This window comes from Gossypium raimondii, chromosome 12 (genome assembly GCF_025698545.1).
Source record: "Gossypium raimondii isolate GPD5lz chromosome 12, ASM2569854v1, whole genome shotgun sequence".
NCBI lineage: Eukaryota > Viridiplantae > Streptophyta > Magnoliopsida > Malvales > Malvaceae > Gossypium > Gossypium raimondii.
This window is the reverse complement of record NC_068576.1, coordinates 1,960,519-1,988,334: the sequence shown is the minus strand read 5'-3', so window position 1 is coordinate 1,988,334 and position 27,816 is coordinate 1,960,519. Positions and strand designations below refer to the sequence as shown.

The 27,816-nt window shown below is 31.2% G+C and overlaps 3 protein-coding genes across 12 annotated transcripts; 2 read left to right on the top strand and 1 right to left on the bottom strand.

Moving 5' to 3' along the window:
- Nucleotides 1-788: 788 nt before the first annotated feature.
- LOC105762742 (MADS-box protein JOINTLESS) lies at nt 789-7,581 on the bottom strand. Of its 7 annotated transcripts, none has more exons than XM_012580618.2 (9): nt 7,155-7,581; nt 6,736-6,920; nt 2,771-2,852; nt 2,433-2,494; nt 2,255-2,354; nt 2,123-2,164; nt 1,965-2,006; nt 1,765-1,889; nt 789-1,588 (listed from the first exon to the last, which is right to left on the bottom strand). In XM_012580618.2, exons 2-9 carry the CDS (start codon nt 6,915-6,917, stop codon nt 1,570-1,572), a joined length of 654 nt encoding a protein of 217 aa, XP_012436072.1. In that variant the 5' UTR covers nt 6,918-6,920; nt 7,155-7,581; the 3' UTR covers nt 789-1,569. The 7 variants fall into 7 exon arrangements, with proteins under 7 accessions (XP_012436072.1, XP_012436070.1, XP_012436071.1 ...); XM_012580616.2 differs by having other exon boundaries at nt 7,112-7,579; XM_012580617.2 differs by having other exon boundaries at nt 6,736-6,927; nt 7,155-7,579.
- Nucleotides 7,582-11,591: 4,010 nt separating this feature from the next.
- Nucleotides 11,592-13,805, top strand: LOC105762736 (uncharacterized). 4 transcript variants are annotated; one of them, XR_008191817.1, is made up of 3 exons: nt 11,592-12,690; nt 12,848-12,952; nt 13,112-13,805. XR_008191817.1 is itself a non-coding variant. In XM_012580602.2 (2 exons), the coding sequence occupies exon 1, from the start codon at nt 11,873-11,875 to the stop codon at nt 12,668-12,670; it is 798 nt and encodes a 265-aa protein (XP_012436056.1). In that variant the 5' UTR covers nt 11,592-11,872; the 3' UTR covers nt 12,671-12,690; nt 12,848-13,089. The 4 variants fall into 4 exon arrangements, 3 of the variants coding, with proteins under 3 accessions (XP_012436056.1, XP_012436058.1, XP_012436057.1); XM_012580602.2 differs by lacking the exon at nt 13,112-13,805 and having other exon boundaries at nt 12,848-13,089; XM_012580604.2 differs by lacking the exons at nt 12,848-12,952; nt 13,112-13,805 and having other exon boundaries at nt 11,592-12,335; nt 12,455-12,658.
- Nucleotides 13,806-25,775: 11,970 nt separating this feature from the next.
- Nucleotides 25,776-26,117, top strand: LOC105761894 (protein PELPK1). Its single transcript, XM_012579836.1, has one exon. The coding sequence runs from the start codon at nt 25,776-25,778 to the stop codon at nt 26,115-26,117; it is 342 nt and encodes a 113-aa protein (XP_012435290.1).
- Nucleotides 26,118-27,816: the final 1,699 nt, after the last annotated feature.

Sequence of the window (27,816 nt, the reverse complement as noted above, 5' to 3'; positions counted from 1 at the left end):
TGCTACACCATAAAACCGTTTTCATAAACAATTTTTTCAACAAATTAATTATTCCTCTATCTATTAAGGTTAGCCTCCCGTTCCCTATTAAAGTTACACACAAAAATTTATAACCTCCACAACTTAAAGTTTGTATAACAAAGGGAAAATGTGGAGGAGGAATCAATTTATTGCGATTCTAATTTGCATCAAATAATTCTTTATATTTTTAAAATTATATTATTTTAAAGATCTTAAAATAATTATTTATGCAATATTAAGTTTTTAGTTTGGATAATATTTCTATATTGAGAAAACTAGTTTGAATATCCAATGCGATGCATGAGCTGATTAGATGTATCAATCAAAACAATTTTAATTTTTATAATGATGTTTTAAATAGATATTAGTTTTTTTAAAATAATTAAAATGTTTATATAAATAATATTTAAAAATTTTAATGTACAAAACATATTTAAAAACAATTTAAATTTAAAATTTTAAACATATTAATTAAAAATATTTCCAATATAATGACAATGTTAAAATAACTGTTTTAACTTTCAAAATATTTCCTATCCTCCTCCATTTCCGTTAGTAGCTCTTTCGGTGGATTATGCACGAGATATGTATTAACATTATCAACTAAAATAGTTAAATTTAATTATAATATTGGGTTTTAGAATTTAGGCATCATCGTTTTCTCTGTGTTTTCCCTACATTAAATTAAATATTATCAATGTAATGAATAAAATAAAATTGATGTAGAAAACATTAATACTAAAAATATGCATTTAAAATAAAAAAAATTAAATTAATTAATAATTTTATATAATGAGAGATGATTATTAACAGAGATCATCCTTTGAATGCTTCATCTTTGCCCTACAAAGCAGAAACTTCCAAGGCAGAAAGCAGACTTGATAATATTAGTGTTGAGTTGCTGGTATCTTTTTTTATAAAGATGCAAAACTTTACTCAAAAGGTAATTTACTATATTTCACTCATGCTCATTATAGCCTCAAACCAAGACTTGACCCAATACTGATAAAACCCAGAGAAATTCCTAACACCAATTGAAATGTGCTCTCTTCATTTATCTATTACTATTGTAGTATTCACTACGTTGTATACGAACAAGTGTGATGGAAATAAATCTCTGAAATTTCTCCACTTACGGACATGTCTTTATAAATAAAGAATTTTAAGAAATGTGATAATTGCATCGAGCTCCTGCAATGCTGGAGTTAGCCTCCACAGCTCTTTCCAACTCGTCGATCCCTACTTTGATCATACACTTAGCATCTATTTATACCCTTTCTCTACTTGCAGGGATGGCAGTGGATAGTATCAGATAGCCGATTTTTTCTTGCATATAAAAGTCAGTTTTATTGCAATACCTTTTTCTTTTGTTTTCGTAAACATCAATGAACTTGATAATTAAATGGTTATCTTCAGCCTATAGATATATAGATACATTTAACATAGAGGAGCCAGGTTGTAAATTTACTCGTATAGATGAGCTTTAAAGATACGATTTTATGCAAAGATGAGGAGCATTTCTTCACAACATCCCCGCTAACCTTTCTATCAGCTAGGGAAAGGTAACCTGCAAAAGGGCATTGGTTGATGCACTCAGGCCGGGCTATAGCAGATATTAGCAATATACCACACGTACTTGCATTTTTTTTTCTTAAAAGTTGTTATCGAAAATCATATTTTATATCCATGTTTTAATGTGTAGGAAAAGATAAAAGAGTTTACAAAGTATATATGAGAGCTTACCCCAAGGTGAGTGAAATATCAGAGGTGTTATACCCTTGAGGAGGAGGAGGGGGGTCTCCAGATTTGTGAAGATGGGGAAATGGCTCTGATGGTTGGCCTTTGACCACAAGCGGTAATTTCTCCACCTACCCAAAATTAACTTGGCTGTCAAATGAAAATGTATTGAAACCAAGAAACAAGATATGGTGTAACACACTCACTTGCTGTTTCAATATCAGGTTTTCTTCCTTCAGTTCTGCTCCCTTCAAGGTATAAACAAACAGTTAAGTAAAAAAGGATGTTTTTGCCATTAAAATCTTTGAATGCATGCATGGCTTTTGACCATTTCTTATAAGTTAGCCATTTATATATCAATCACCTTCTTCTCCAGGGTGCTGATCTCTTTCAAAAATCGCTCATCCTGAAACATGAATGCTTTTCCACTGACTCAACTAAGGAAAATAATAAAACTTGAAAAAGCAAAGATGAGTATGGGGCTTGAAGAAAACACCTTTGTTTCTGAAATTTGGCTCAAGCCACCTTGGACTAATTTCTCTAGTTGTTTCAGCTGGTCTAGGTTTAGTCCGTGGAGGTCTTCTCCCCTTAGCTGTCTATCAACGAAACCATGCCAAAATATCATTATGGCATTGACAACCTCATATATCACAGTAATAAATACTCGGATTTACCTCAGTTCTTGGGTCTTTTCTGCAATTTCCTTACTCAACACGGAATGAGTAGCACTCTCCAGCTAAAACAAACCAGTTCACAACTTCATTAAAATGCGGTTCGGTTTCCAGGCAGATAGGATAAAAAATGTGGCCTTTTCAAGGATCTAATGTTTCATACAGGCAGCACTAGTTACACAAGAAGTTCAAGATCTTAAAAGGGGTTCTTAGTTGTGCTTAATCCATCTCATGATCATCGGAATGCATTTACCTTGTAATTATTATAAATAAAAACAGATAATTTCCCATAAATCTGTACGTGCAATACAAACAATAAGAGAAAAAACAGAAGTTGTAACCTGCAGCTCAACAGATGGAGCGCCCTCCAATCCATCAATCCTTTCTGACTGCAAACGGCGCCTTTCAATCACCTGCCTCATACTGGGCCATAATGTAAATTGTAATTCAACAATTAGGTTTTATCAAAGTTCAATCAAGTAATGTATTAAACCTAAAAAATATATAGAATCAAATTAATAATAAAATGACCTTAAACACAAGTTAAGAAAATCCTATATAATATAATCCAATTTATACACCACTATTGGACTTGGATGATCACCCTTAACACTCCTGTTCCCTCAAATCGATCTAAGAGTTTTTTTTTTTTTTCTTTCCATTTTTGAATGCATATTTTTAAAGATTAAGAATAGATTTAGTTAAAACTATGGAATTCATGTTTATTTTGACTTTGGGTTCTAAGCTATTAACTTGGATTTTCATATAGAAACTACCATAAAGTATTCAACCATTAATATTTGTAATCTTCACATGGGAGCCACCAATTTTTCAATAGCAACTAAATTTCTAGTCTTTGTAAACTAATGAAAAGACCATAAGCAATGGGAAACTACCAACATCAACCCCAACATTAAATTGAATTCAAACAAATAAAAGCTAAATTCATAAAAAAAAAAGGAGAGAATTAACAGAGAAATATCAAATCTTGAACATAGGACTAATTTAGAAAGGTTATATGCATTGAATGCATTGTTTTACTTAACACACAAAAAAATCATTGATTGCACATTATCTTCCTTTAATATCATTTTGTTAGCATCTCTTTTCTCAAGATGATATTTATGGGAAGAAAATTATTGTTAATCAACTTTTTTCTTGAATTTAGTAAAAATTGCATTAAATGCAAAAATAAAATTTTTCCTTATAATTTATAAAAGAAAATCCTTTAATTACTATATAAATATCAGTTAACTGGTGTTGAAAATTTGAGATATTTCAAAGAATGAATCTCACATTTCTAAAAAAAAAATTTGAGACCATTGTTTATAAGTCCTTATATTTCATTGGGCTAGTAATAACCAAATTGATAAAGGTGAATTTGCGCATTAGGCCCCAAAAGTTAGTGTAATTTACATTTGAGTCATTTTGTTTTGAATTTCTTTTTAATGAATTTTGAGAGACAAGTAAACTTCTTAACTAGTAGCATTTATATTTAGTCAAGTCTAAATTCATTGAATCATTTTCAAACTATTTTTAACTAATTCAATCCACTTATCTGTGTTATTTTTAGCCAATACAACTTTTATACATACCATGGTTCATTTTCACTCTCAACCCACTTCAAAAAAATCTTTCATTCTCCTTTTGCTCCTTCTCTCCTTTTGAGTTTGTTAGATTATTGTTTCCTTTCCATTTCATAATGTAAAAGCTTATAGATTTTGGGGGATACCAATAATAATAAAGATGTTGGATTATATATATTTACATTTAAAATTGAGGGTTTACGTAGAACTGATCTTTTCTATAAAAAGCTTTATTTATCTATAAAGATTTTTACTATTATAATGAGGTAGTTGTTATATACCCATAATCATATTTTTGATCGAAAAATCAATTTGATTTAGTTCGTACCCCTCGCTCAATGAGAAAATGGGTCAAATTCTATAGGATCAAACCTATGGGACTTAGGGAATGATGGAAGGGAATAAAATAAAAAAAAGAAATTAAAAAAAGAGGGGGAAAAATAATAAAAATAATAAATAAGCAAATAAAAATGAAGTAGAAGAACCCAGATTCCAAATGAACAAATTCAAACTTGAAAAGGATCTTTCTGATTCTCGAAGAATGAGGGGAAAGGGATTGATCGAGAAAGATCTCTTGTTCTTATTATAAGATCGTGTGATTGGATCCGCAGATGTTTGGTAAAAAAATCTTCTCTTTGAGAATAATCAAAATGGAAAGTGTTCAATTGGAACATGAAAACGTGACTGAATTTGTCCTAGTTACTCTTGGGACAGAGTGGAAGAAGGAGGAGATTCTCGAGCGAGGAAAAGGACCCAATGACTTGAAAGAATTGAGCGAGGAGCTATATGAGGTGAAAACCTCATATGCGGTTCTATAGAGTGGCGATAAAGGTGACTTATCATCAACTTTTTCACTATCACCCCAATAAACCAAACTCGCCTTACGTAAAGTTGCGAGTACGATTAACTGTGGGTTTGAAATCACTGCTTATATACCTGGTATTGGCCATAATTCACAAGAACATTCTATAGTCTTAGTATGAGGGGGAAGGGTTTAGAGTTTAGGGTTTAGGGCTTAAAGCTTAGGACTTAGATTTAAATCATATTTGACTTTTTAAATTTTGAGTAAAGACTACAATATATATTAATAATATTAATTAGGAGATTTAAATCATATCTTTAATAAAATTTATCATTTTATTCCACTTAGGATTAAAATTAATTTTGGGAGAAGAGGCTCTTACAAAGAACTAGTTTAGTAATGGGTATACTTCATAATTTATGCATGTTGCTCTTATAGGTTGAAATGTGTTATAAAGGGTAAAAATATTTAGATCTACAACAAACTAAAGAAATGAATTTATAAAGGATGGAATGGGATGGAGTCCACTTACAACGATGTAAAAATAACATGATTTTACATTCTTTTAACCCACCACTTTCCGTTATGTAGAAATGAAGGTGCTTTTTGCTTAACATCCTTTGTTATATTATCATTCGTCTTTTTGTTGTGTTGTAATGTAAATAGTACAGGATGGAGCTAGAAGAGAAACATCCATTTTTTAGGGGCAAGGATCTAGGGTTAGTTAATGAAAATCAATAAGTTGGAACAATTTCATTACTTTATTAACTCTTAATATTTTAACCATCCAATCGATGAATTTATCAATATAATTGAATTTTTCATGCATGTAAAATTTTGAATCGATCCGTATATCTATCATATCGATAAAAATATTGTCTATGAATTAATAAATAGTTAACGATTGAATTTTTTAAAACAAAACAAATAGTTAAAACAATTTTATTTACTACAAACTTGACATGCATGAAATATGATAGTCGGACTGTTAAAATATCAACAATAAAAGAAATTATGAAAGAGTATAAAACTAGTTTTACATCATTATAAGCGGATCTTTTCCCAAAAAAATATTGTTATTGAAAGATTTGATCATATCTTATTTGTTGTCACATTTTCTTAATATATGTCTGCTTTTAAACTTAATTATGTATTTTAGGATTCATAAATTGATATTATATTAATAGATGAATTCTTGTTTTTTACACAATGATGAATTGAACCATGCTATTCATGATATTCCTAGGAAAGGTGAACTCTATATTAATAGGTCAGAGCTTGAAGTTCAACAAATTCTTATTGTTAAATAAACATAAAATTTATGTATATATATATATATATATATGGATAATTTGGTTAATCAAAATAAAATTTTACTAAAAAGAGATAATAAACAACATTTATTCATAGATAAGCCAACACACCAAAACAAGACAGGATTCATGTCGATTTACCTAAAATAGTAGAAATGCATACGCTTATTACAACATATGGAACATAAATCATTGTAATATTGTTGTAGATATTCATGTATAGGATTGGTGATTAGGAGCCCTAATATTTTATGAAAACCTAAGGTTTCGTTCATGGAAAGCATCAGTCAAGTACCAACTAGAAATTTACAAAGATTGATTAGACAAAGAATTTGATGAAACTATCACCCAACCCTAAGTCCCCCACCCAGCTTCTGACATGGATTATTAAAAGAAGTTTTTTTTCTTTTTTTAATTTTTGAAAAGAAAAATATAAGATTCAAGTACATTGGTCATTATGAATTTAGATTCTTGTACAGTTCTCTTGATTTGGCAGATCTTGTTTCAAATCAAATTAATCTCACAGTTACCAAACAACCAAATGGAGAAGCAGCAGAGATAAGGTATGTATGGGAGATGAAAGGGAAGAGCTACCGATAAGTAACCTGGTGCTGGAATATTTGAAGAGCTTGCCGGTGGCTGAGAAGACTATAAGAGCTATCTCGGCATCGCAAAGAGTGGAAAGCTCGTGAGCTTTCTTGAAAAGTCCTCTTCTCCTCTTTGAGAATGTCACCTGTCGTGCCGCTGTGTTGGCGATCTTCTTGATCTCTATCCTTTGTCTCGTCATTCTCTTTCCACTCCACAAAAAACAAGCAAACAACAGCAATCGGTTTGTTAAAGAAACACATGTGTTCAAAGGAATCAAAATTTGAACCCTATGCTAATTGCTACTAACAAGCACATTAACAAAATGGGGTTTAGTCACAAGAAATCAAACCCAATATACATATGTATGTAAATTGATAGATCTCAGTTTCTCACCTTAAATCAAGCAAAATACAGGAGAAAAGAAAGTTTTAAGTACCAAGAAAATTGTGTAGAAGAGAATCTCTGTTGTGAAGCAGCAAACAGATAAGAAACAGTAGTAGGATCAAGAGATTAGCTGTGCAACTGGGTTTTTTTTTTCTTCTTTTGCTTTTTTGGCTTTCCAAAGTAAGCCAGTAGAATCAAATACTCTTATCTAAAAAAAAACCGATACTAAAGAAAATAAAATGACATCAGGAAGAAAACATTGAAGCAAAACCCTAGTTGCCAAAGAGAGAAAAAAGCCTCCCAACCCTACCCAACCTCATTGTAGGATGAAAAATGGAAGAAGGTGGGGGATTTTGATTGGTCAGAATTTATGGGTTTTTCTCATATTAATTTTCTTTTTTTTTGGAGGGGGGTGGGGGTTGAGTGATGAGAATGGTGGTGGTGACACTTGACAGAAAGAGATAAAAATAAAAAGCTACTAAATTATTGAAAGAAATGGAAGAAGGAAAATATAGAAAGATTCCTTTTGTGTCCAAACAAGGACTGGCTTTGCAAATATTTTGCCATATTGGTCTCTATGGATAAATTGTAAATATCAAGTGGTTTGTTTTTTGCAACTGGGTTAGATTTTTTTATCCCAAAAAGAAAACTGGGATTAGATTTTTATCCTTTATATATAAAATATGTGTGTGTGGTGGAGTTTTGGTTTTTCGTACAGATTGATTGACGATGCTGGAGAGAGATGGAACATTTGTCAGAAAATTTGAGACTCTGTTGTACCCTCGTACTGAGTCTTGTCTCTAACGCCCTCATCTTGCATTTACTTTATTGTAATGGTATGATAAAAACTGTAAAAATAACCAGTCAAATTGATAAGAACAAAGCTTAATTTTATTATTTTTCTTTTTATTCTCGTAATTTTATATAAAAATCATATCTTCAAAACATCTATTTTATGAGTAGCTTCCTCATGGAATCGACTCTTAATTCGAGGGTTATTAGTTTTTACTTCGAAGAAACAAAGGTCGTACTTGCATTATTATTATTATTATTTGAGGAATGCTTCCACTACATTGCGGGATAAATTTTATAATTTTATTTTATATATTGTATAATTGTGAATAATTTTATATCTTGTACATGAATTAAATAATTATATTTCATTAAAAGTAAGATTTATTTTATTGTAATTTTAGAAAAAAAATTTAGTAAGACACCCTAAATCCGGTCTACACGTTATAGCCGAATCTTGAAAGTTATATTAATAAATCAACACTGCTATCAACTTTATTTACTTGTTTTTGTAAAAATGCATATTCCTGGTTAAAATTTTGCAAAGGAAATTTTCTTAGACTTGTTTAGGCATGAAAATCGAATGCTAAGTTTTAGCTTTTTAAGAAAACTTGCCAAATCTTAATATAACTAATTAAAATATTTAGCAAATCCTGAAAACCACCATTAAAATCCGCAAAACCGTCCAATGATCAAAAAGTCCATGAATTTTAAAATAAGAATTACTAGATAAGTTTTATACGTAATAACTGAACCGAGCTGTCGAGTGCCACCAAATCCTAAGTCTAGGTGTTACCTGAAAAGATTAAGTAAACAAGATGACTTATAAAGCTTAGTGTGTGTCTTGGCCCACAAGCAAATAGTGAAATCATGCATAGATGCATATATCAAAATAGACGGATCATAAATTATAACATGCTTAGCATAGAGATGTCATACAGAAATTCTTATCTTCATCCACTACACACGAACTCCATCCAACCAATCACACCAAATAAGGCTTAAAGAACTCATCCATCTATCACACCATAATGTGGTCGTATGCCGATCAGATAATATACAGCAATGCTGCCAGAAGCATATTGCGAAAATTCTACCAAAATCATAAAGCGCAGATAAACTGCCAGAACAAACTTTCTCCATCACATAATCATATCTCACCCCAATGCACATGCAAAAACATACTAAGTGTCATTGGTCTGATAGGGTGATACGATCACGGTGAGTCAGGTGTTGATAATTTAAAAAAAATTGGTGTAAAAAAAAAAGCTAAGACTAGCAAATTTTTTTTAATGGGTGTCGTCAGTGGGTCAGGTAACACCACTAATATTTTTTTTAAAAAAATTAATGGGTGTCGTCGATGTGTCAGGCGACATCGATACAATTTTTTAATAAATGTTGTCAGGAAAAAAAGGGAAACCGAAAAAATTAATTTATTAGTGGTGCCGCCAACATGTCAAGAGACACTGGTGGTCCTACGACGCTGTCAGGCAGCACCACCTAGTATATATACCCGACCCCCAACCAAAAATCTATTTCTGTTGAAGTTTTGGGTTTTTGTTGAACTTTTTGGTTTCTATTGAATGGAAGAAAAAAGAGAGGAAAGATTTGTGTTCAGTAGAATAGGAGAAACCAGAAAAAGAAAAGAATATTTGTGTTTTAAACTTCAAAAATCAAGTTCGAGTTTATAAGGTTAGTTTATAATTATTTATATGTAATTATATTTTTTTCAGTAGGGTCTAATATTTTTAAATAAAAGCTATTTTTTATTTTTAAATTATTTTATAAATTTAGTATCGTTTGAATAACCAATTTTTCATATATGTTTAGTTTGAGGGGGTAATTTTACAAGAAATTGTTGGTTATATATTTGAATCTTACTAGCAAATAATGATGATGCTTAATAAGAATGTAAAATTCAAAGATATGAAAGAAAAGATTATTGCAAAAATTACTCAACGTTGTGGGAGGTGGATGTCAAGACTATTTTACAAATTTCCAAATTTGTCAAATCTATGCAAATATACTAAGATGAAACTTGTAGATGATGAAGACATGGAGACAATTATCACACTTTATTGCTTGACTGGGAACGTGAACGTTGAACTAGTTGAGCTATTGGTTGAGTTAGAAGATGTAGAGCCCGTTCAAAATGTCACTCCACTAAGTTAATAACATGGAGTTCAAGACCCGTGTATGGAGGCTCCGAGAGTGTCTATCGATAGGCGATCATTTGTACATGGGTTTGACTTCAATTAGAATATTAGAAGGGCAGAATAGTGCGGTTATGAAGCAACATCGACACTAGTCGAAAATCCACACCATGCTCCGACTGCGTATAACAACGCTAATTCGGGTCCCCATTTACAGATGCATCCGACGGTAATTGAGACAGATGCAAATGATAGAGAATGACTCGGTAATGATGGTCGTTTTGATAATGAGGGTGAAGATTTTGGTGACCCCGATCTGGATAAGGTCTCGGATGATATCGACGATAAAGGCACAGACAATGATGAAAATGTATACGCCCCTTCGGTCAAGAACCAGACCTGTAGCATTGTAATATGCAATGACCTTGGGCCCACATGTTGAGCGTAGATCTTGATGTGGCACATACATCCGAGTTTCTTGAGTACCCAGATATAATATCTTTTCATTGGTTGCTAGCAGTTTTGGACTTAGAAGAGTTGTTTGTAGGCCAATAATTCACAACCAATGAAGACTGCATATTTTCCATCAAACAATATAGCATGAAGGTGTCGGTCGACTAAAAAATCGTTGTATCTAAATCGACATTATATGTTGGGGAGTGTTGGAGGTCGGTAGAAAGGTGCAACTGGTGGTTACTAGATGCATTTATCCAGATGTTGCAATTGTGGGAGATCCGAAAATTTGTTGGGTGTCATACATGCACTTTTGCACGTATGACGCAAGGCCATCGCAAACTTAATACAAAAACTATTTGTAATTGCATCATGACATTGGTGAATAACATGCCCACAATTATTGTATCGGTCTTGATTGTCGACATGCAAGCACAATTCCAGTACTGAATGTCATATTGGAAAGCATGGTGGATTAAGAAGATGACCAATAAGCAGTTGCATGGAGATTGAGGTGCGTTGTACAACAAACTTTAGGGATGGTTAGCCGCGACCGCATCACCTTGACAGCGTGATGACACCATTAAAAAAATATTTTTTTCATTGTGAATACTCATATTTTCATGGATATGTTTAAATATATATATAGGTGTCGCTTGACATGATGGCGACACAAAATTTTTTTTAAACGATGATGATTAAAAGATGATTGACTGAAAAAAGGGAAGTGATGTTGCCGACATGTCAGGCGGCACCCGCGGGTATGGTAGCAAACATTCTTTTTTCGTAAATATTTTTCATAATTAATTAATTTTATTATTATTTATATAAAAAGCCACGTTTCTTTCCTTTTTTGTTGATTGGTTCGGTTCCTTTAACTCAATCGTTTTGTTGATTGGTTCGGTTCCGTTAACTCAATCCATGGAAGTCGTAACAACTCAGTACAGGAAACTCGCCCCCCCTTTGAATCCTGCGGCTCTCTTTCCTTTCCGAAGCTTGGAATGTGTTGTCCTGTCCTTCGAAGAAGGAGATGAGATTCTTTCAGTTTGGACACCTGAGTCAACTCAATCAACAACAACAACCCCAGTTTAAGCACTGCAAACGCAGATGCTGCCACCTCTGCCCAAAGGAACTCAACCGCAAGTTGCGCAACCACTATCCGTGGTAAGAAGCAGTAGCGGAGATGGATATGCCACATTACAAGGAGGGCAATTCAGTTTAAATACCAATCTGCCCGAGTCAACTCGCCCCACCCTCTGTGTCGCCTTGGTGGAGGGAGATTTAATCAAATCGGTTTCGCTGGGACAGACAGGATCAATTAGTTTCAAACACACTAATCCTCCCATGGATTAATCGTCTTGGGCCTATTCCGATGAGCCAAATGGATCAGTCAGGAAACGCTACCTCCAGTCAGTTTGATCAGACCGAGTCGACTCGGATGGGTCAAATTAATCAGGCAACTCCTCCTTCTACGGAGCATAGTGAGACAGACACAACCGATGTGACCTGGAAGACCGATTCGACTCGGCCTAGTAAACCCCCCGACTCAGAGTCATTGACTTTCTGGACGGCTTGTCCGTACTGTTACGTTCTCTACGAGTATCCAAAGGTTTACGAGGATTGCACACTGAGGTGTCAGGCTGAGAACTGCAGGAGAGCCTTCCATGCGGTTGTGATTCCGTCGCCGCCGCCTGTGGACGGAAAGGAAACGTATTTGTGTACTATGGGGTTTTTCCCATTAGGATTTTCGGGGAATGGTGAGAACATGGGCGGTAATTTCCCCCGTTGGTCACCTGTTTCAACCATGTTTGCTTGCCCTAACAACAAGAATGCAGGTAAACAAACTAGTGCCCAGAAATCTGCCCCAAGAGTGTTTTACGATGAAGATGATATATATATAGAAATTTCTTCTGCTGAGGATACTAATAATGATGATGATGATGATAAGTGGCAGAAGGAGAGGAGGAAGAAGAAAGCCAAAGGGGAAGGATCTGTGGTGAGAAACGCTAAGACGCAAAGGAGTGAGAGAGTGAACGGCAATGGCAGAGGTGTATCGATGGTGCCGGAAGCCGAGCCGAGCAAAAGAGGGGTGACAAATAGTGGATATGTTGAGGGTCTTGAAGAGTTTTTGAGTAGCTTACATATGCTCGCAGTTGGTGGGGGACGATAAAATCAGGGCTGCATAGTGAAGTAAGATCCTTGTTTTATGTTGTCTTTTTTCAGCGACTATTGTAGTTAATGTAATTGTATGCTTGTGGAGCTACTTGGGATCTCGTTTCATAGTTGTTTCCAAGTTGAATTCGACAGTATATATCGTAGCATCATGTTTTGTCATTGTTTTGAACAGGCTGTTTGAGAGGATAGGGTAGAAAGTTGAACACATAAAACCATGAGGCATTTTTGGTTTGAAGATTGCCTCCATCTTCATACTTGGCAGTCAAAAGGAATATAGGTGATAATCTTTCTCATTGATTCTCTTTCTCTTTCGAGTCAGAATAATCGTTAAGTGTGATAATAATGTATTGCTTCTCCTCTTCCCTTTCTGCCTCTTTATTGCTGCTTTGATGTTGAATATAGTATGTTCAATTACTTTTCCAAAATTTTCATATAGTTCCATATCTATGCCTGAATATGTGCGGGATACATATGTTAAAGATGCCAGTTTACGTCTGTAATTCATGGATCCAGAACAATTCTTGATTACATCTTTCACCAGCTTGAAAGCTCTTTCTGACCGTCAATTATGGTAATATGAAGCCTTCTTCATTCTGGGCTGACTCAACACCGACCGTCGCTCGAAGATTGAGTACTGTATTAAGTGGCGTAGGGATTTCAGTCTGAAAGAGTTTATATTACTGTTACTAGTTTTGTTTATGTAGTTGTTCCATAAATAAGACCTAATTGGCTCAACTGAAGTTCTCTTTGGCTTTAAAAAAAAATCCAAAAATTAAATTTATATTTGAAAGATTACATTCGTATCGGGATTATTATAAAATAATCTGGGTTTAATCATCAAACTATATAGTGAAACAAATCAAGAATCAAAGCAAATAAAGACGAGGCAAAACAAGGAACGAGCAAAGCCGTGAAAGAGGGGCAGCAGCGGCTGGAAGAAGAACATTAGTTCCTCAGCAACGATGTCCATAGCCTGGAGAAGGTACCAACAGAAACCTGCAACTAAGTAGTCCAAATAAAAGTACTCCAAATCAGCTATCACCTCCCTCATGCCTGTTCACGGCAACAACACAATCAACCCAACGTAATAAAACCATATAAATATTTAGGGAAAAACACTGATAATTGGATATTAATACATATACAAATCCAGTAAATCCAAGAAAACATTAAGCTAGAATTTCTTTTATCGATAATTGGGGATATTATGATTAACTGTAATTATAATCATAAATTATTACCTATCAAAAGCTCTCTGAAAAAAGTTCGTGTATCCATAAATTTCAAACTCGAAAATAAGATCTGAAAATTTTGAGAAAAACACTTTACAATAGTTTAGAGAGTTGATTGATCCAAAGGTGGCTTCAAGAGCTGCCCAGAGTTCAATTTTATCTCCGGTGTGCAACAATCCAATAGCATTTAAAACTTGATTTTGAATTTCCAAGAATCATCAAATCGAGCAAAATCTAAAGCAATTTTCTTTTAAACAAGACCCAAAAACATCTCTCTTTAAAACTGAATTTCTTTCCAACTCTTCAAATTTCTAATTTTGAATTTATATTTTCTTAGCTAAATAGTTTAGAGGTACCAATATGACAAATTAAAAGAGATGTAATAGAACAAAACTTCTTTATTTAAGTAAATTAAAAGCATTAAACTTTTTTGTTTATTATTATTTTATATTAATTTTAAACTACTTATAAATAAAAACGTAATATCTTTTATAAATTTAAAAGGATTTAAATACTTGGACTTGAGAGGGTTTGTGCAAAAATATTAGACCTATAAAATTTGGAGTTGGGCAAAAAATTCATTTCGTTTAAAATATGGGTCCAGCTCGATCCCGACCAAGCTGGACCTTTTTCTAAGAATTTATAATTTTTTTATTATATTATTTTTATATATCATGTAATTTATAACACATAAAAATTAAATGTATAATATTGTTATAATGTAAATACTAAAAAATGTTAAGATGAGTATATCTAAAATTTTAATAAATAAAAATATTTAAATTTATTAAATATTAAATTAAGAATAATATAAATATATTTTTTTAATTCTTTTTAAAAATAATATGAGCAGTCATAAAATTAATTTAGATTAACCATTTATAAGCATAGACGGGCTTGGGAAGAATTTTAGGCCCGTATTTCTAGTTAAGTTAAACTTGAGTAAGTATAAAATATATTAATATCATACTTAAATTCGACTCAAACTTGACCTAGCCTGATCTATAAACACCTTTATCCGCATCAAATAAGATGGCCTCTTGATATTCTCAAGATGTCGACCATCGTCTTTAAATATAATTTTTGAAAAATAAAATAAAATAATTAATAATGTAATTTTTAAATTTTTTTAGTAAAGGTATTAAAATATCATTTGAGTGAACTTGTAAATTATTCTTTAAATTATCTCATGAGTGATGTGGAAATCAATCTTTAATATATATTAAAATAAAATATAATCATTACATAAGCATGAATTAAGAAACACCTAGAAAAATTTTAAAATATAAACTAATAATAATTAAAAAATATCAGATTTGAAACTAGCATTGAAAAATAGAAAATATATATTTAAAAGCATAAAAATGCAAATGAACATGAAATAAACTTATTTTTATTAAATAGAAATATAAATAGCAAAAGAGAATGTTCTTTTATTCATCAACGAGAATGTGTCTCCAAAGTCTATATTTATAAAAATAAGAAGTATAAATGAAATAAAATTTTACTTCTAATGACTATTGAAGTCCTAAAGTACATCAAATTTATCTTGACCTTGATGAACATCCACTTAATAATAAAATATCCATAACACTCCTCCTTGGGTGTCTTTTGGTAGATAATGTATCTGGTTAAAACCATACTAAGATAAAAACTATGTGAAAAAAATTTCTAGTGAAGGAAAAAAAAGTACAGATATCTATAATACGCATAATATGTCGTTCCATTAAAAACCCTTACCAAGAAAGTCCAATGGGACAAAACTTTGGTTAAGAGAAAAAGAGTAGCTCATATTTAGTCCCCCTCATGACAACATCACATGATATCTTAAATTCTACGTATTTCAATCTTGAATACTAGATTTTCAAATAATAGCTTGAACTAATTTATTAAATATTTATATCATCATTCTTCTGAAGGTTATGCGTGAGGAATAATTTTGGGGAAAAATATTTTGATATCATTAGGAGTTCCAACAATAATCAACAAACTTTAATCATGGCCCTTTTATAAAAATATATACGTGGATTTTGGATCATTTTATAATCTTCCTTCACTATTATTCACCGAGTTGAATTTACCACGTGTTCAAATCATTTCAATTTATATAAATATTTATGCAAACATATTAAACAATTTCTCATGAATTTTTTATATGCTTTTAGCTTTCTAAATCCTTCAAGGATTTTAATATAAACTTTACTATATAATGATTCATATAAAATATTGTAACAACAATTATTAGACGCATGTCAAGTTTTTCATAAATTGCCATACTAATAAGATACCTCAATGTTATTGCATCCACCACAAAAGAATATTTTTTCATAATCAATGCTAAGACTTACTAAAAAACTTTGTAATTCTTCTTTGTTTTCGCAAAACTACTTCATTTGTACCCTCACTCGCTTTATACCTTTAGTTATTTGGACGACTGGTCCAAAAGCTTCCCAAATTTAATTCTACTTAAATTGCGTCATTTTATTTGGGCTAATCAATTCCATGTCTATAATTTTTAACAGTTTTATTCAAGATCCTCATTTTCTTTCATAATTTCAACAATACTATTGCATACAAAATTGTTGCCGACAACTTTCTATTTTTCACGATTCTATATTTTTTCGTATTGACATTACTTATCGATATCTTTTTATTTTCACTATTTCCATCTTCAATTTTAGGCATCTAAATCTCTTCCGGAGTTTTAATAATTAGTTATATCTTAGGACTCTTTTGGATCATCACCTCCAATATAAAACCATCTTGATTTATTATTTTTTTCTACGGGAATTTTCACCTTTGGAACCAATTAATCTACCATGCTTCAGGCACACATTACTTTCATTTGAACACATTGTCCTACTGGGACTTCAATTCAAATAAAGACGTTAGCCGATTTATAACACTTGCTTATTCTCATCAGGTTAGTAATTGCATCTGGCAATTAATTTGCAATAAAGTGATTTATTTATCCATCTATTATTTATCTCCCCCTAATGTTGGAAAAACTATCAAATTAAATAGTAATCACAAATCACGTCATAATTGAATCTCCAATTCATTTAAAACATTTAATAACATTCATAATTAATATATATATTCCCAACATTATGTGATACGAACTCATTTCGTGATTGATTCGAGTCGTTAGTGATGCTCGATCGTGAATTGAGTAGAATAGAATTGTTTCGGTTTAAAAGTAACAAAATAGAGTTAATGACTTCAAACAAAGGTAATGAATAAAATAGATAGGAAACAATAACAAATTAAATGGCTAAGACCAAAAAAAATGAACCAACAATAACGAATTGTTGACCCGAATCTCAAAATGGTCTTCAGTTGTTTTTCGGTTAAAGGAAACAGCAAGGAACCTTGACCCACTATCAACTATGATGGGAACCAAAGGTATATTGAACGCCACACCAAAGGTGATAAGTTCAGCAACAAAGAATAGATGGACGCCACAAGCTATGCTTGATAAGTCAAATCAATTCCGAAAGAACAAAGAGAATTGGATAGCTCACAATTCAAATATTTCATCTATATTCAGCAAAAAGTTCTTCCTCTATGGTGATTACATCTATTTATAATGCTAGAACAAGGTAATCGAATGGTCAAAAACATCCACTTAATGTGCCATAAAAAAGCGATGTCTTTTCTTATTCTTTGAACCAAATAACTCCTTCCATAAAATCACTTTAATTCAGCTGATTTGAATGTCTTTAATGGCTTAGAAAATGACTCTTGAGTTGTCCTTGGCTAGTTGAATAGTCACCATCTCTTAACCTGCTCCTTAATGACATTCAAAGGCTTGATTAATTTCTCTTGAAAGCTCCAAAAACGGCTGGAAGTGGAAGAGTTGCTGCTGAATTTTAAAGGGCATAAAATGCTCTTTAAAAACTCCTTTAATGATTTTTAAGCTCCCTTTATAACAACCCCTTTAATTGTAACTCAAAAGAACTTGAACAGCCACTTAATTAAATGTGTAACAGCCTTGAATTGTAACCACTATAAGCTAAAAAGTCACCTGCAATAAACACATTAAAATGAGTTTATTAAACACATGAAAACACTTATTAATCATAACTCACACTAAACTTACTTAAATAAATAAACTAAAACATATATGCAATAATTATTCCAAGAACTAGTTTAATTAAAGAAGCATAATTAAATGAACTTAACTCATGCATCAATAAATAATCCTAGGAACTAGATTAATTAAGAACAACACTTATTAAATAAAGTTAAACAAAAACACTTATTAATTAAAACTAAGATGAGTTGAATAAATGTTCAGCAACTCATTTATTAAACTAAGATGCTTAAATGCATGATTTTGAAATGCAAATTTAACTAACATGAAAGTTACATAATTAAACTAATTTGACTTAATTTAATGATGCAAAAATTAACTAACATGAAAGTTACATAATGCATGACTTTATTAAATGCAGAACACATATTAATGATGTGTAAACTATGACATAATTAAAAACACAAACTAAAATAACTAAAAATTAATGAATCAAAGTCCGTATTTTCCCGCAGCCAAATTACCAAACTAAAATTAAAAGCTTCATTTTGCACTTGGGCCCCTCGAGTTTGGACCAATCTCGGTAGCATCGAGTTGTGTCGTAACATGATGCGACCGGGATCGCATCATTATGATGGAGCAACTTAAACATATATTGTACATTCAAAAATTCTAAAATGGGTTGTATTTGGCTACTAACCAAATGCCAATTGTAATGGGAGTACTTATCACAACTTATTGACATGATGCGTACAAGTGTTGATTCATATAAAATATCATATCTTTATATATAAAAAGTTTTGCTCTCAAAAGATATGATTTAGCTACTAACTGGAGGCATTAACTATGCTTGTAACAACCAGTTTTTCAGTGGTGTCGAAAGTAGTAGTTTCAGGACCACAATTCTGATGAGTGGGTCCTTAGATGTTACTAATTAATATTTACGAGTCTAATAGAGTGCCATATTAAAGTTTGATCCAATGATTTTGATGTTTGGTTGGTCAATTAAGGAAAAAGGATTAAATCGTAAAAGTCGTATAAGTTAATCGATATTGATTTTTATTAGTTAAAAGGTTTGAATAGTAAATGTATAAGGGTTTATGTGGTAAATATACCATAATTTAATGGCACGTACGGTTAGGGCTTAGATTTTTATTAGTCAAAAGTAAAGTTAAAATATAATATAATAAAACAAAACAAAACATGTCATCTTTTTCATTTTCTTTTCCTCCGAAAAAAAACCATAATTTAAGGAAGAAGAAAAACTTTCAAGCCACCTTAAAGTTTTGGTCATTGCATGTAAGTTAAATCTAAGATCGTTTTTAGTAAATTTTATGTTTTTGAGATCGTTGTAGCTTAATCTAACTAACTCATGGACTATTTTGTAAAAATACTATAAATTTGAAAAGTTACCATTGTTTTTCTTAAATCCTTTTGGATGTTAATGGTTAAGCTTGAAGCTTGGTGTTGAAATAAAACTAATTTGTAAAGTGAATTTGGATAGTTTTGAGTATAAGGACTAAAATGTTAATATGTTGAAATTTGACATGAATTTCCTATAAATTTAGTTGATTGGGAACTGTTATGGGATGATATTAAAGTTGGCTCTAAGGTCTTGGGGTTAATTGTGAAAATATGTAACTTTTGATTTTAGGGACTAAATTGAATTAAAGGTAAAAGTTTAATGAAATATTTTAAATGTTATTAAAGGGTCATATGCATATATTTAGACATTATAAGGCATTGGGAATTGTTTATTGATTTAAATCATTATATAAATCAAGAAACGGATCAATCGATAGATAAACGTGGAAAAGAAAAAATTGCTAACTTTCCTTAGTGTCATGTTTGTTGTTGTTTTTATTAGGTAAGTTCATATAATAATTAAACTGATTTATAATTACTTTTTGGTTTGATATGCTTACTTATATATAACTTGTAATTGAATATCTTTGAAAAATAGTTTTGATTATTGGAAGGACTAAATTGTAAAAGTTGGTATAATTGATGTTTGAAATTGAAAAAGGGAATGTATATAGTTGCATTCATGTGCATATGATGATGTTCAAAGGTCTGATTGATATGGATATAAATTGAGATCCTTATGAACTTAATGAACAACTAGGGTACGAATAACATATCATTAAGGTTATTACAGTTTTGAGTGCTGGTCTTGAATGTTTTATTGATGGCTAAGGTCTTGCATTTGCTGCAGAATCTTCACAGCTCGTATGAGCAACTGTGTGTAATGTTACCATCTCGACCCATAATTCGTGTAAGCATTTCTATCCCGAGTATTCAACATAATTTCGCTATATAGTTTATCGGGTAAAAACGAGACATACGGAATGGAAATGATAGTATGATTTTGTTGTTTGTGAATGGTGAAATGTGTATTAAGTATGCTTACTTGTGTGTGATGCATAAGAATGAAAATGTTTTATGTCTCAATTGTGAGGAAACTAACCTTATTGGGTATGTGGTTTACATAAGCCATCAAAGAATATCATGGTTCTTAATTATATAATTGTATGTTCAATAATTAAGTTATGTTAAATTTGGGTAAGTCATGTTAAATTCTGCACGAACTTACAAAGCATTATGTATGCTTATGTCCATTTTGTTTGTTTTCTTGTAGATCATAAAAAATTATGTAGTCGCCTGGAATCAAGTTGGAGTTCACATTATCTGTTCATTGACTCGGTAGATTTTTTTTTTATCATTTTGGGATAGGTTAATAGTGGCATGTAAATAGGCGTTTTGGTTATAAATGTGTATTTATAAGTTTGTGATTTGAAATGGTCACATAAATGTTAAAATGGTATGTAATTTTAAGCTTCAAGGTTGTGTCATGTTTTGATATGAATTGGCAATTATGTTTTGGTCATTTGGTGAACTTTGCTTGATGTCATATTGGTATTTGAAATGATGATCATGTGAAAATGTTTAGTTGTCACATCCTAAAAATTAGATTAATAGAATTGGGTTAGTGAACTGGAAACAGTAATTAAGTTAGATAATTAAATAATTAGGCATAATTATATAAAATATTAAAATAATTAAAATTAAAGATTTTAGGTTAAGAGGTTAAAATTAAGAGCTCGGGAATTAATTTGGTTAAAATAGATTTTAAAAACGAGATTTGATTTGAAAATAGATTTGAAATTGGTTATAATTGAAAAACAATGACCAATTTGGAAAAAGGGAGGAAACTGTAGGTGGTCAAATGGGAAAAAGCCCAATTTTTAAAATTTGGTTGGTTATATAAATGACCTACCATCTCCTTCCCTCCCTTCTACATCTCTTTAAACAATTTTGCCAAACACCAAATTAATGCTTTTCTCCCGAAATTAGTTCATTCTTTTTTATTTTCAAGCTTTCCAAACACAAAATCCTCATTCAATTTCAAAGATTAATCACATTTTCATCCTTAAATCCTCAAAAGATCTTCATATGTTTTAGCTCGAATTAGGTCAATAGCTCGTTGATTTTACAAAATCGAGGTGAGCTTCTAACTTTTTATGATTAAACTTTATTTCAATTTGAGATTTAAATGATTTAATCAAGATTCCAATAGATCACTTGATTTTAAGTTGATTCTTGGCTTGAAAATGGTAGATCTCATATTACTTAGCTAAGCTTTTGTTTTAAAGTGGTTTCTAACTCATTTTGATCTAATTAAAAGTCCCACTTTAAAAAAACAAAACGAGAGAAGAAGAATATTTATGGTAGAAGTTTTTGAGTAAGTGATTTATAAATAAATAGTAGTATAAGAAATTGTGATCGTTTTTAGAGGAAACAGTCAGGCATGAAAACACAGAGGATTATTAGTAGGAGCATGTAGTTAAGTCAAGAATCCAGTATCGAGTTCAGGGATTAAATTGAATAAGTTAGAAAATTTTAGAGACTAAAGTGTAATTATCTTATTTTTATTTTGATGGAAAAGACTTAATGACAATTTTACCATTACTTCAAAAAATCAATGGTTTCATGATCACTTTTAAATGATTTTTTATTAAGTAATAATATTTTATTAATTAATATTATAATAAGTGAAAAAGAGAAATATGTTCATCTTTCTCATCTTTCTTTCTTTTCACTCCAAAAAATGGGGAAAGAAAAAATTGCTTCCATTATTTTCCTTCAATTTCAAGTATAAGGTATGATTTTTCTTCAATTTTTTCTAGATTTTGAATCTTTGAAGTTTGTTTTACATATATATACCAATAGTTTTTTATTTTATCAAGTATTTTGAAAGTTGCCATTAAAGAACATTGATGGAAGCTTAGAAAAATTAAGTGAAATAGGTATATTTTTGGATAGGAAATGATTAGAAGATGAATTCTAGCTTGTTAGAAGTGTGAAAAAGAAATAAAAATGGATGGAAAGTTTACTTGGTATATTTGACCATGTTAAAGAGGAAGTAGAGAACATTGGCCACTTTGTGTAATATTGGTGCTAAATGATAGCTTGTGAAGCAGTGAGTACTCTAGTGAAGACGGAATTGGAAACGTATAATCGAGTCGAAAGATATGCGAATTTCGGACTAGAAAACTTAAGTTGCTAACTTGATTAACCATGCATATTTAAGCTTGTTTTTATTAGTTTTAGTATTAAAATGGATAAATGACATTGTTTCGTATTGAACTGCTCCTATTGTAGCTAAAAACGAAGTGAGTGTAACACCCCAGACCCGGCCTAAACATTATGATCGAATCCGAAGATGTCACAAAGAAGGGTTTTGAAAACAGTGATATTTCGACAAAACTTTGTAAAGTTGTTCGGCAAATCGTCCAAATTTTACAACTATTGCCTGATGCTTATCTAATTAATCCATTTGCCAAAGTATTCTTTATAGTGGAAGTTTTAGAAACCGTTTAAATTTTAAAAATCCCGTTCGTATTTTCAGAAAACCTTGTTTTAGTAAACCACGTTTAGATAACCGTCGCAAATACAGTGTTAAAACAAAAATTCAAATCCCAAAATTAAAATAAATAGTCCGGAGAGTCCAATTATTACAAAACTTCCAAAATAAACCTTAAATTAAAATTAACCTTAATCTTAAACCGTTTACGAACTCGTGGTCACCGAGAGGCTCTGTCACACCGATCCGCTTAAGTCCGTGGATTACTTGAACAAAACAGACAAACAAATGTGAGTTTTTCGTAAATTCAGAGTGCACCCAACAGAAATAGACATGCTATTCATACAGAAATCACATATACGGTCAGATTCAGATTCGGATCTATGTCTTTTACAGATACAAATAACAGAATCAGATATGCAGAACAGATATACAAAATTCTACCCCCATCTTCTACACACCAACTCCGACCATCCCATCACATCATGTGGGGTTAAAAAAACACCCACCAATTCCTACACACCATGTTGTGTCGGTATGACACATATCAGATAATATGCAGCCAAGTTGCCAGAATATAGGCGAAGGTCGCCATACAGAATACTTCCTCCACATATACAATTCACACCCCAAACATAATTACAGATTACGAATTCAGAAATATCATGCTTAACATGCTCGCATACAGATATCATATATATAGCAGAATAATTAGACATGCATAACAGTGTCCTACTCAGAGCAAACTATCAGGATATCATATCACATAATCTAGGGTTTGACTAGCCTTTACCGACCCTACGGTTGGCCCACAGTCGATCAGAATGACTCGTGCGACTCTAGGAAAAATTTCAGAATTATAGGCCCACATGCCTGTGTGGGCCCACACGCCCAGATTGGCCTCACCCGTGTGGCCTACATGGCTTGGCCCAAAACCCATACGCCCGTGTGGCCCACACGACCACACTCACACCACCACACGACTATGTCTATATACAATCAATTTGAGTGAAAAATATTAAAATTTATAAAAATAATTGAAATAAAATTTTGGTTGAAGTGGTAAAAATTGCGGTTTTATAAAAATTGGTTCATGAGTTCAAATTTCACCATATTAGAATTTGTTATTATTTGTATTAAAAAATAATAAAAAAATAAAGGGTAAACTACACCCTAGGTCATTAAACTATTAATAAGTTTACGTTTTGGTCACTCAAATTCAAAAAGTTGCAAAATGGTCAGTAAACTATTTGAATGTTTTCATTTAAGTCATTTTACTATTCAAAAGTTTTTATTTAAGTTACTGGGATGTTAATTTTTTTTATAACGAGTTTAACTAGTGAACTCTAAGTGACAATTCAACAACTGGTATGGTGGATCAGTACCCATTGACGAGTAGAATAACATACCTTATATCCTAGTCAATTTGACGATCAGTGTTAGAGATCAGAGAAGAAAGTGTTTAGAATTTGATGAACAGATTCCTAATGTTCAAAATTGTCTCAACGAAAAAGAATTGAATTGTAGAAGATAAGGAGAAGGAAAGCTTTTGATTGTTGCAGGTAGTGCAAATAGATAAGGCCATATAGCAACAATTTTAATAACCCAATGACTTAAATGAAAATTTTTAAATAGTTCAATGACCATTTTTGTAATTTTTTGAAGTTGAGTAACCAAAATATAAACTTACTAGCATTTTAGTGACATTGGGTGTAATTTACCAAAAATAAAAGTATATCCTCGTAATAATACAACTTATTTTGTACATATACAAATATTTTAATTCTTTTCCAATTGAATTGGTGCCTAATTAACTCGTAGCGCCTAATCGAGTCAAGGATTTAAACTTTAAAGTTAGTAATTAAAATTTTAATTATTTATATATTTTTAAAACGTTTTAACTAGGTATAATGTATGGCATACTATCATTATATAAGTTTATGCACAAGATTAGATACAAATAATTATTTATCGATAAATAGTTCGAAAAAGTGGCAGTGATATTTTTCCTAGACATTTGGATTCAGTTCGAATTTTGGACTCATCATTTTTGGGAGGATTTTACATAAATACCACATACCCTAAACAAGATCAAACTCAAAACTTAAAATGGATTAGGATAGTTATGGATATACCAAAATGAAAATAGTTATTTAAAATAAAATGCAATAATATTTGGTAAAAGTAGTATGGAGGCCCTTACATTAAGAGTTGGATTACAAAAAAATGAGCAAATTAATCCATTTATATTAGATTAAAAAACAAAATGGTCATTCTGTTAAAAACTTCATTCATTTTTACTGTTAATAACTAGTTCTTGTACGTCGACATGAGGTACTTGTGGCAAGCCAAGTATAACTATCTGGTTATTCCGTCAACCACGTTAGCTTTTAATTGTATAAATAGATGAAAATTCTAACCGAGAGGACTAGTTTACTCTTTAATTTAACGTATAAGGACTAATTTGTTTATTTTTTTAATAAATGGGATAAAATGCAATCAAACTCCTAATACAAAGCCATCTATGATACTTTTACCAATAATATTTTTTATAAATATCGATCCAAAAAATCAAGCTAGAACATAATCTACGAGGCAAACAACAGAGAAATTAGCCTTTGTTTAAACCCAGAAGGGATCCAAAACTAGTTTCTTATTAAACAAATCAAAGAACAATTTGACTCCGTCCATAATTGATATAATAATATATTACACTTTGGTGACTCATTGCAACTAAATTTGACAATTCTCAGAAGAAGATGGATTTGGAGTTAATCTAACAAAGACATGCAAAATAATTAAGTTTTCCACATTTTCCCAACCATAAATCACAACCTGAACCAAATCTTACCAACCAGACATCCCAACCCTCCTGCATTAAACTTATATAATCCCCCCCACCAGGCCTTCTTTTCTTCACTCCAACCATCACAAATCTCTTCAGTGAATCCTCTCACATACACAAAAAATGGCTTCTTTCAATTACATGTTCTTGACCTTTGTCCTGGCTTTGTCATTTGCAAGCTTTGATGTTGGGTTTGGAGCCCGTCATCTTCTGCAACTGCCTCAGTTACCTCCATTGCCAGCGATCCCAAATCTGCCAATGCCAACGATACCAACATTGCCAACGACTCAACCATCTTTGCCGAGGCCAGGCGCGATGCCTCCACTCCCCGCCATGCCTAACATGCCCACTTTGCCGAATGTACCAAGGGCCACTTTGCCACCATTACCAAGCTTTCCCACAATCCCAAGTACGATCCCTTCTATCCCATTCCTCTCCCCGCCACCTGCACCGTCTACTCCATGAATCTTCTGCCTTAACTCTGGATGCCTACGGATTGGATTTTATGTTTTATGGTCCTATCATTTATACCCACTTATTAGCTGTTTGTGTTTGATGTTATAGATTAAGTCTGATTTTTCTTTTCTTTTTTTTTACTTTTCATCTACCATTATATGTTTGTCTGTAAAATTGGGAGTTGTACTTTTAGTTTATTCATTGTTGTTGCTTATTATGGGATTATTTATTTATGTTTTATTCCACTTTTATTGGTACTTCTGTTAATCCCTTTTGATATTCATTCTTCTCACTAACTTTTTGTAAAAATGAGAAATTAGAAACTGTGATTAACCATTACTAAAAGCAGTGATAAACAAGTTTAGCTGCTGAGAGAAAAAGAATAAAAAAAAAAAACTAAAGATAGACAAGATAATGGAGACAAATGAGTAGCTATATCTTCATCTTCCAAAGCTGAACCAGATCTCAAAACAGGATTAAAGGGGGATTTGGAAAGCCAATGAAAAAATAATAATTTAAAATCTATGTATATTATATCTAACTTAGAAAGATAGCGAGTAAATTTATTCATAAATCGAATTAGATTGAGTTCGAATCTAAAACTTTATTATAATTACTAACTCAGTAGTACTGAGTGTTTTTCACCAATGGTGGATGAGACCTTACCCTTAAGATATGGTGTTAACCTGGTTTAAAATATGCTTATTCAATAAAAATAGTTTAAAATATTTTTCAAGTTCTCCTACTTTTCGTATATTTAGAATTAAATTTTACATTTTATTTTTAGGAATTTAGTTTTTCTATTTTTCAGATTTTTAAATTCAGATTTGTTAAATTTGTTAGTGTGACATTTTTAAATGAAAGAAATATTTCGTAATCATATAACAAAAAATGGTTACAATAAACCTAAATTTAATAGAAGAATTTTAATTCTGTCAACAATTAAATTTTCATTTTAAATATAAAATATAGAGAAACTAATTTCCTAGGGGTTAAATTTCAAATGTGCAAAAATAAATTAATATTTAATTCACTTTTTTTCATTATGTTAATTAAGCTTTACCACTAAAATTTTCCATTCAATTTTATTTTTGAAAATTTTGAAGATAATAATTAATAAATAAAACTTAATATAACATTTAGTATCTGAATAGCTTCTTCCTTTTTTTTAATTTGGTACTTTTTTTTCAATTTGATATTTGAATTTTGAACCTAACACTTTTTTTAATTTGGTATCTAAATTTTTTGGGTCCAAATTGATACTTGAACTTGACATTTTTTCCTAATTTGGTAGCTAAGCTTGTTTTTAGGTTTAATTTGGTACCTAAATTTATTAAATGTTATACAAATTACATAAAACACCAACGATGTTTTTCTTTTGTTATGCTACAAAAGTATTGTCAGTATCATCGGAGGAAATTCATGTTACAAAAATAGGTATTGAGCTATGATTAATAAATTACTATTAAATAAGAAAAAAGAGTTTTAAAACTTAAATTAGAAGAAATTCATTATTTTCAATTAATAAATAAATAATTAAATAAATAAAACTAAAAGTAATTGAATATATATATTATATCATTTGTCACATATCGATTATCGTTGATTATATTTGCTACCTCATAAAAAAATAACAATATTGTTAGCATATTGGAGTAATTTGTAAAACGTTTGACAAGTTCAAGTACCAAATCGAACAAACAAAAAT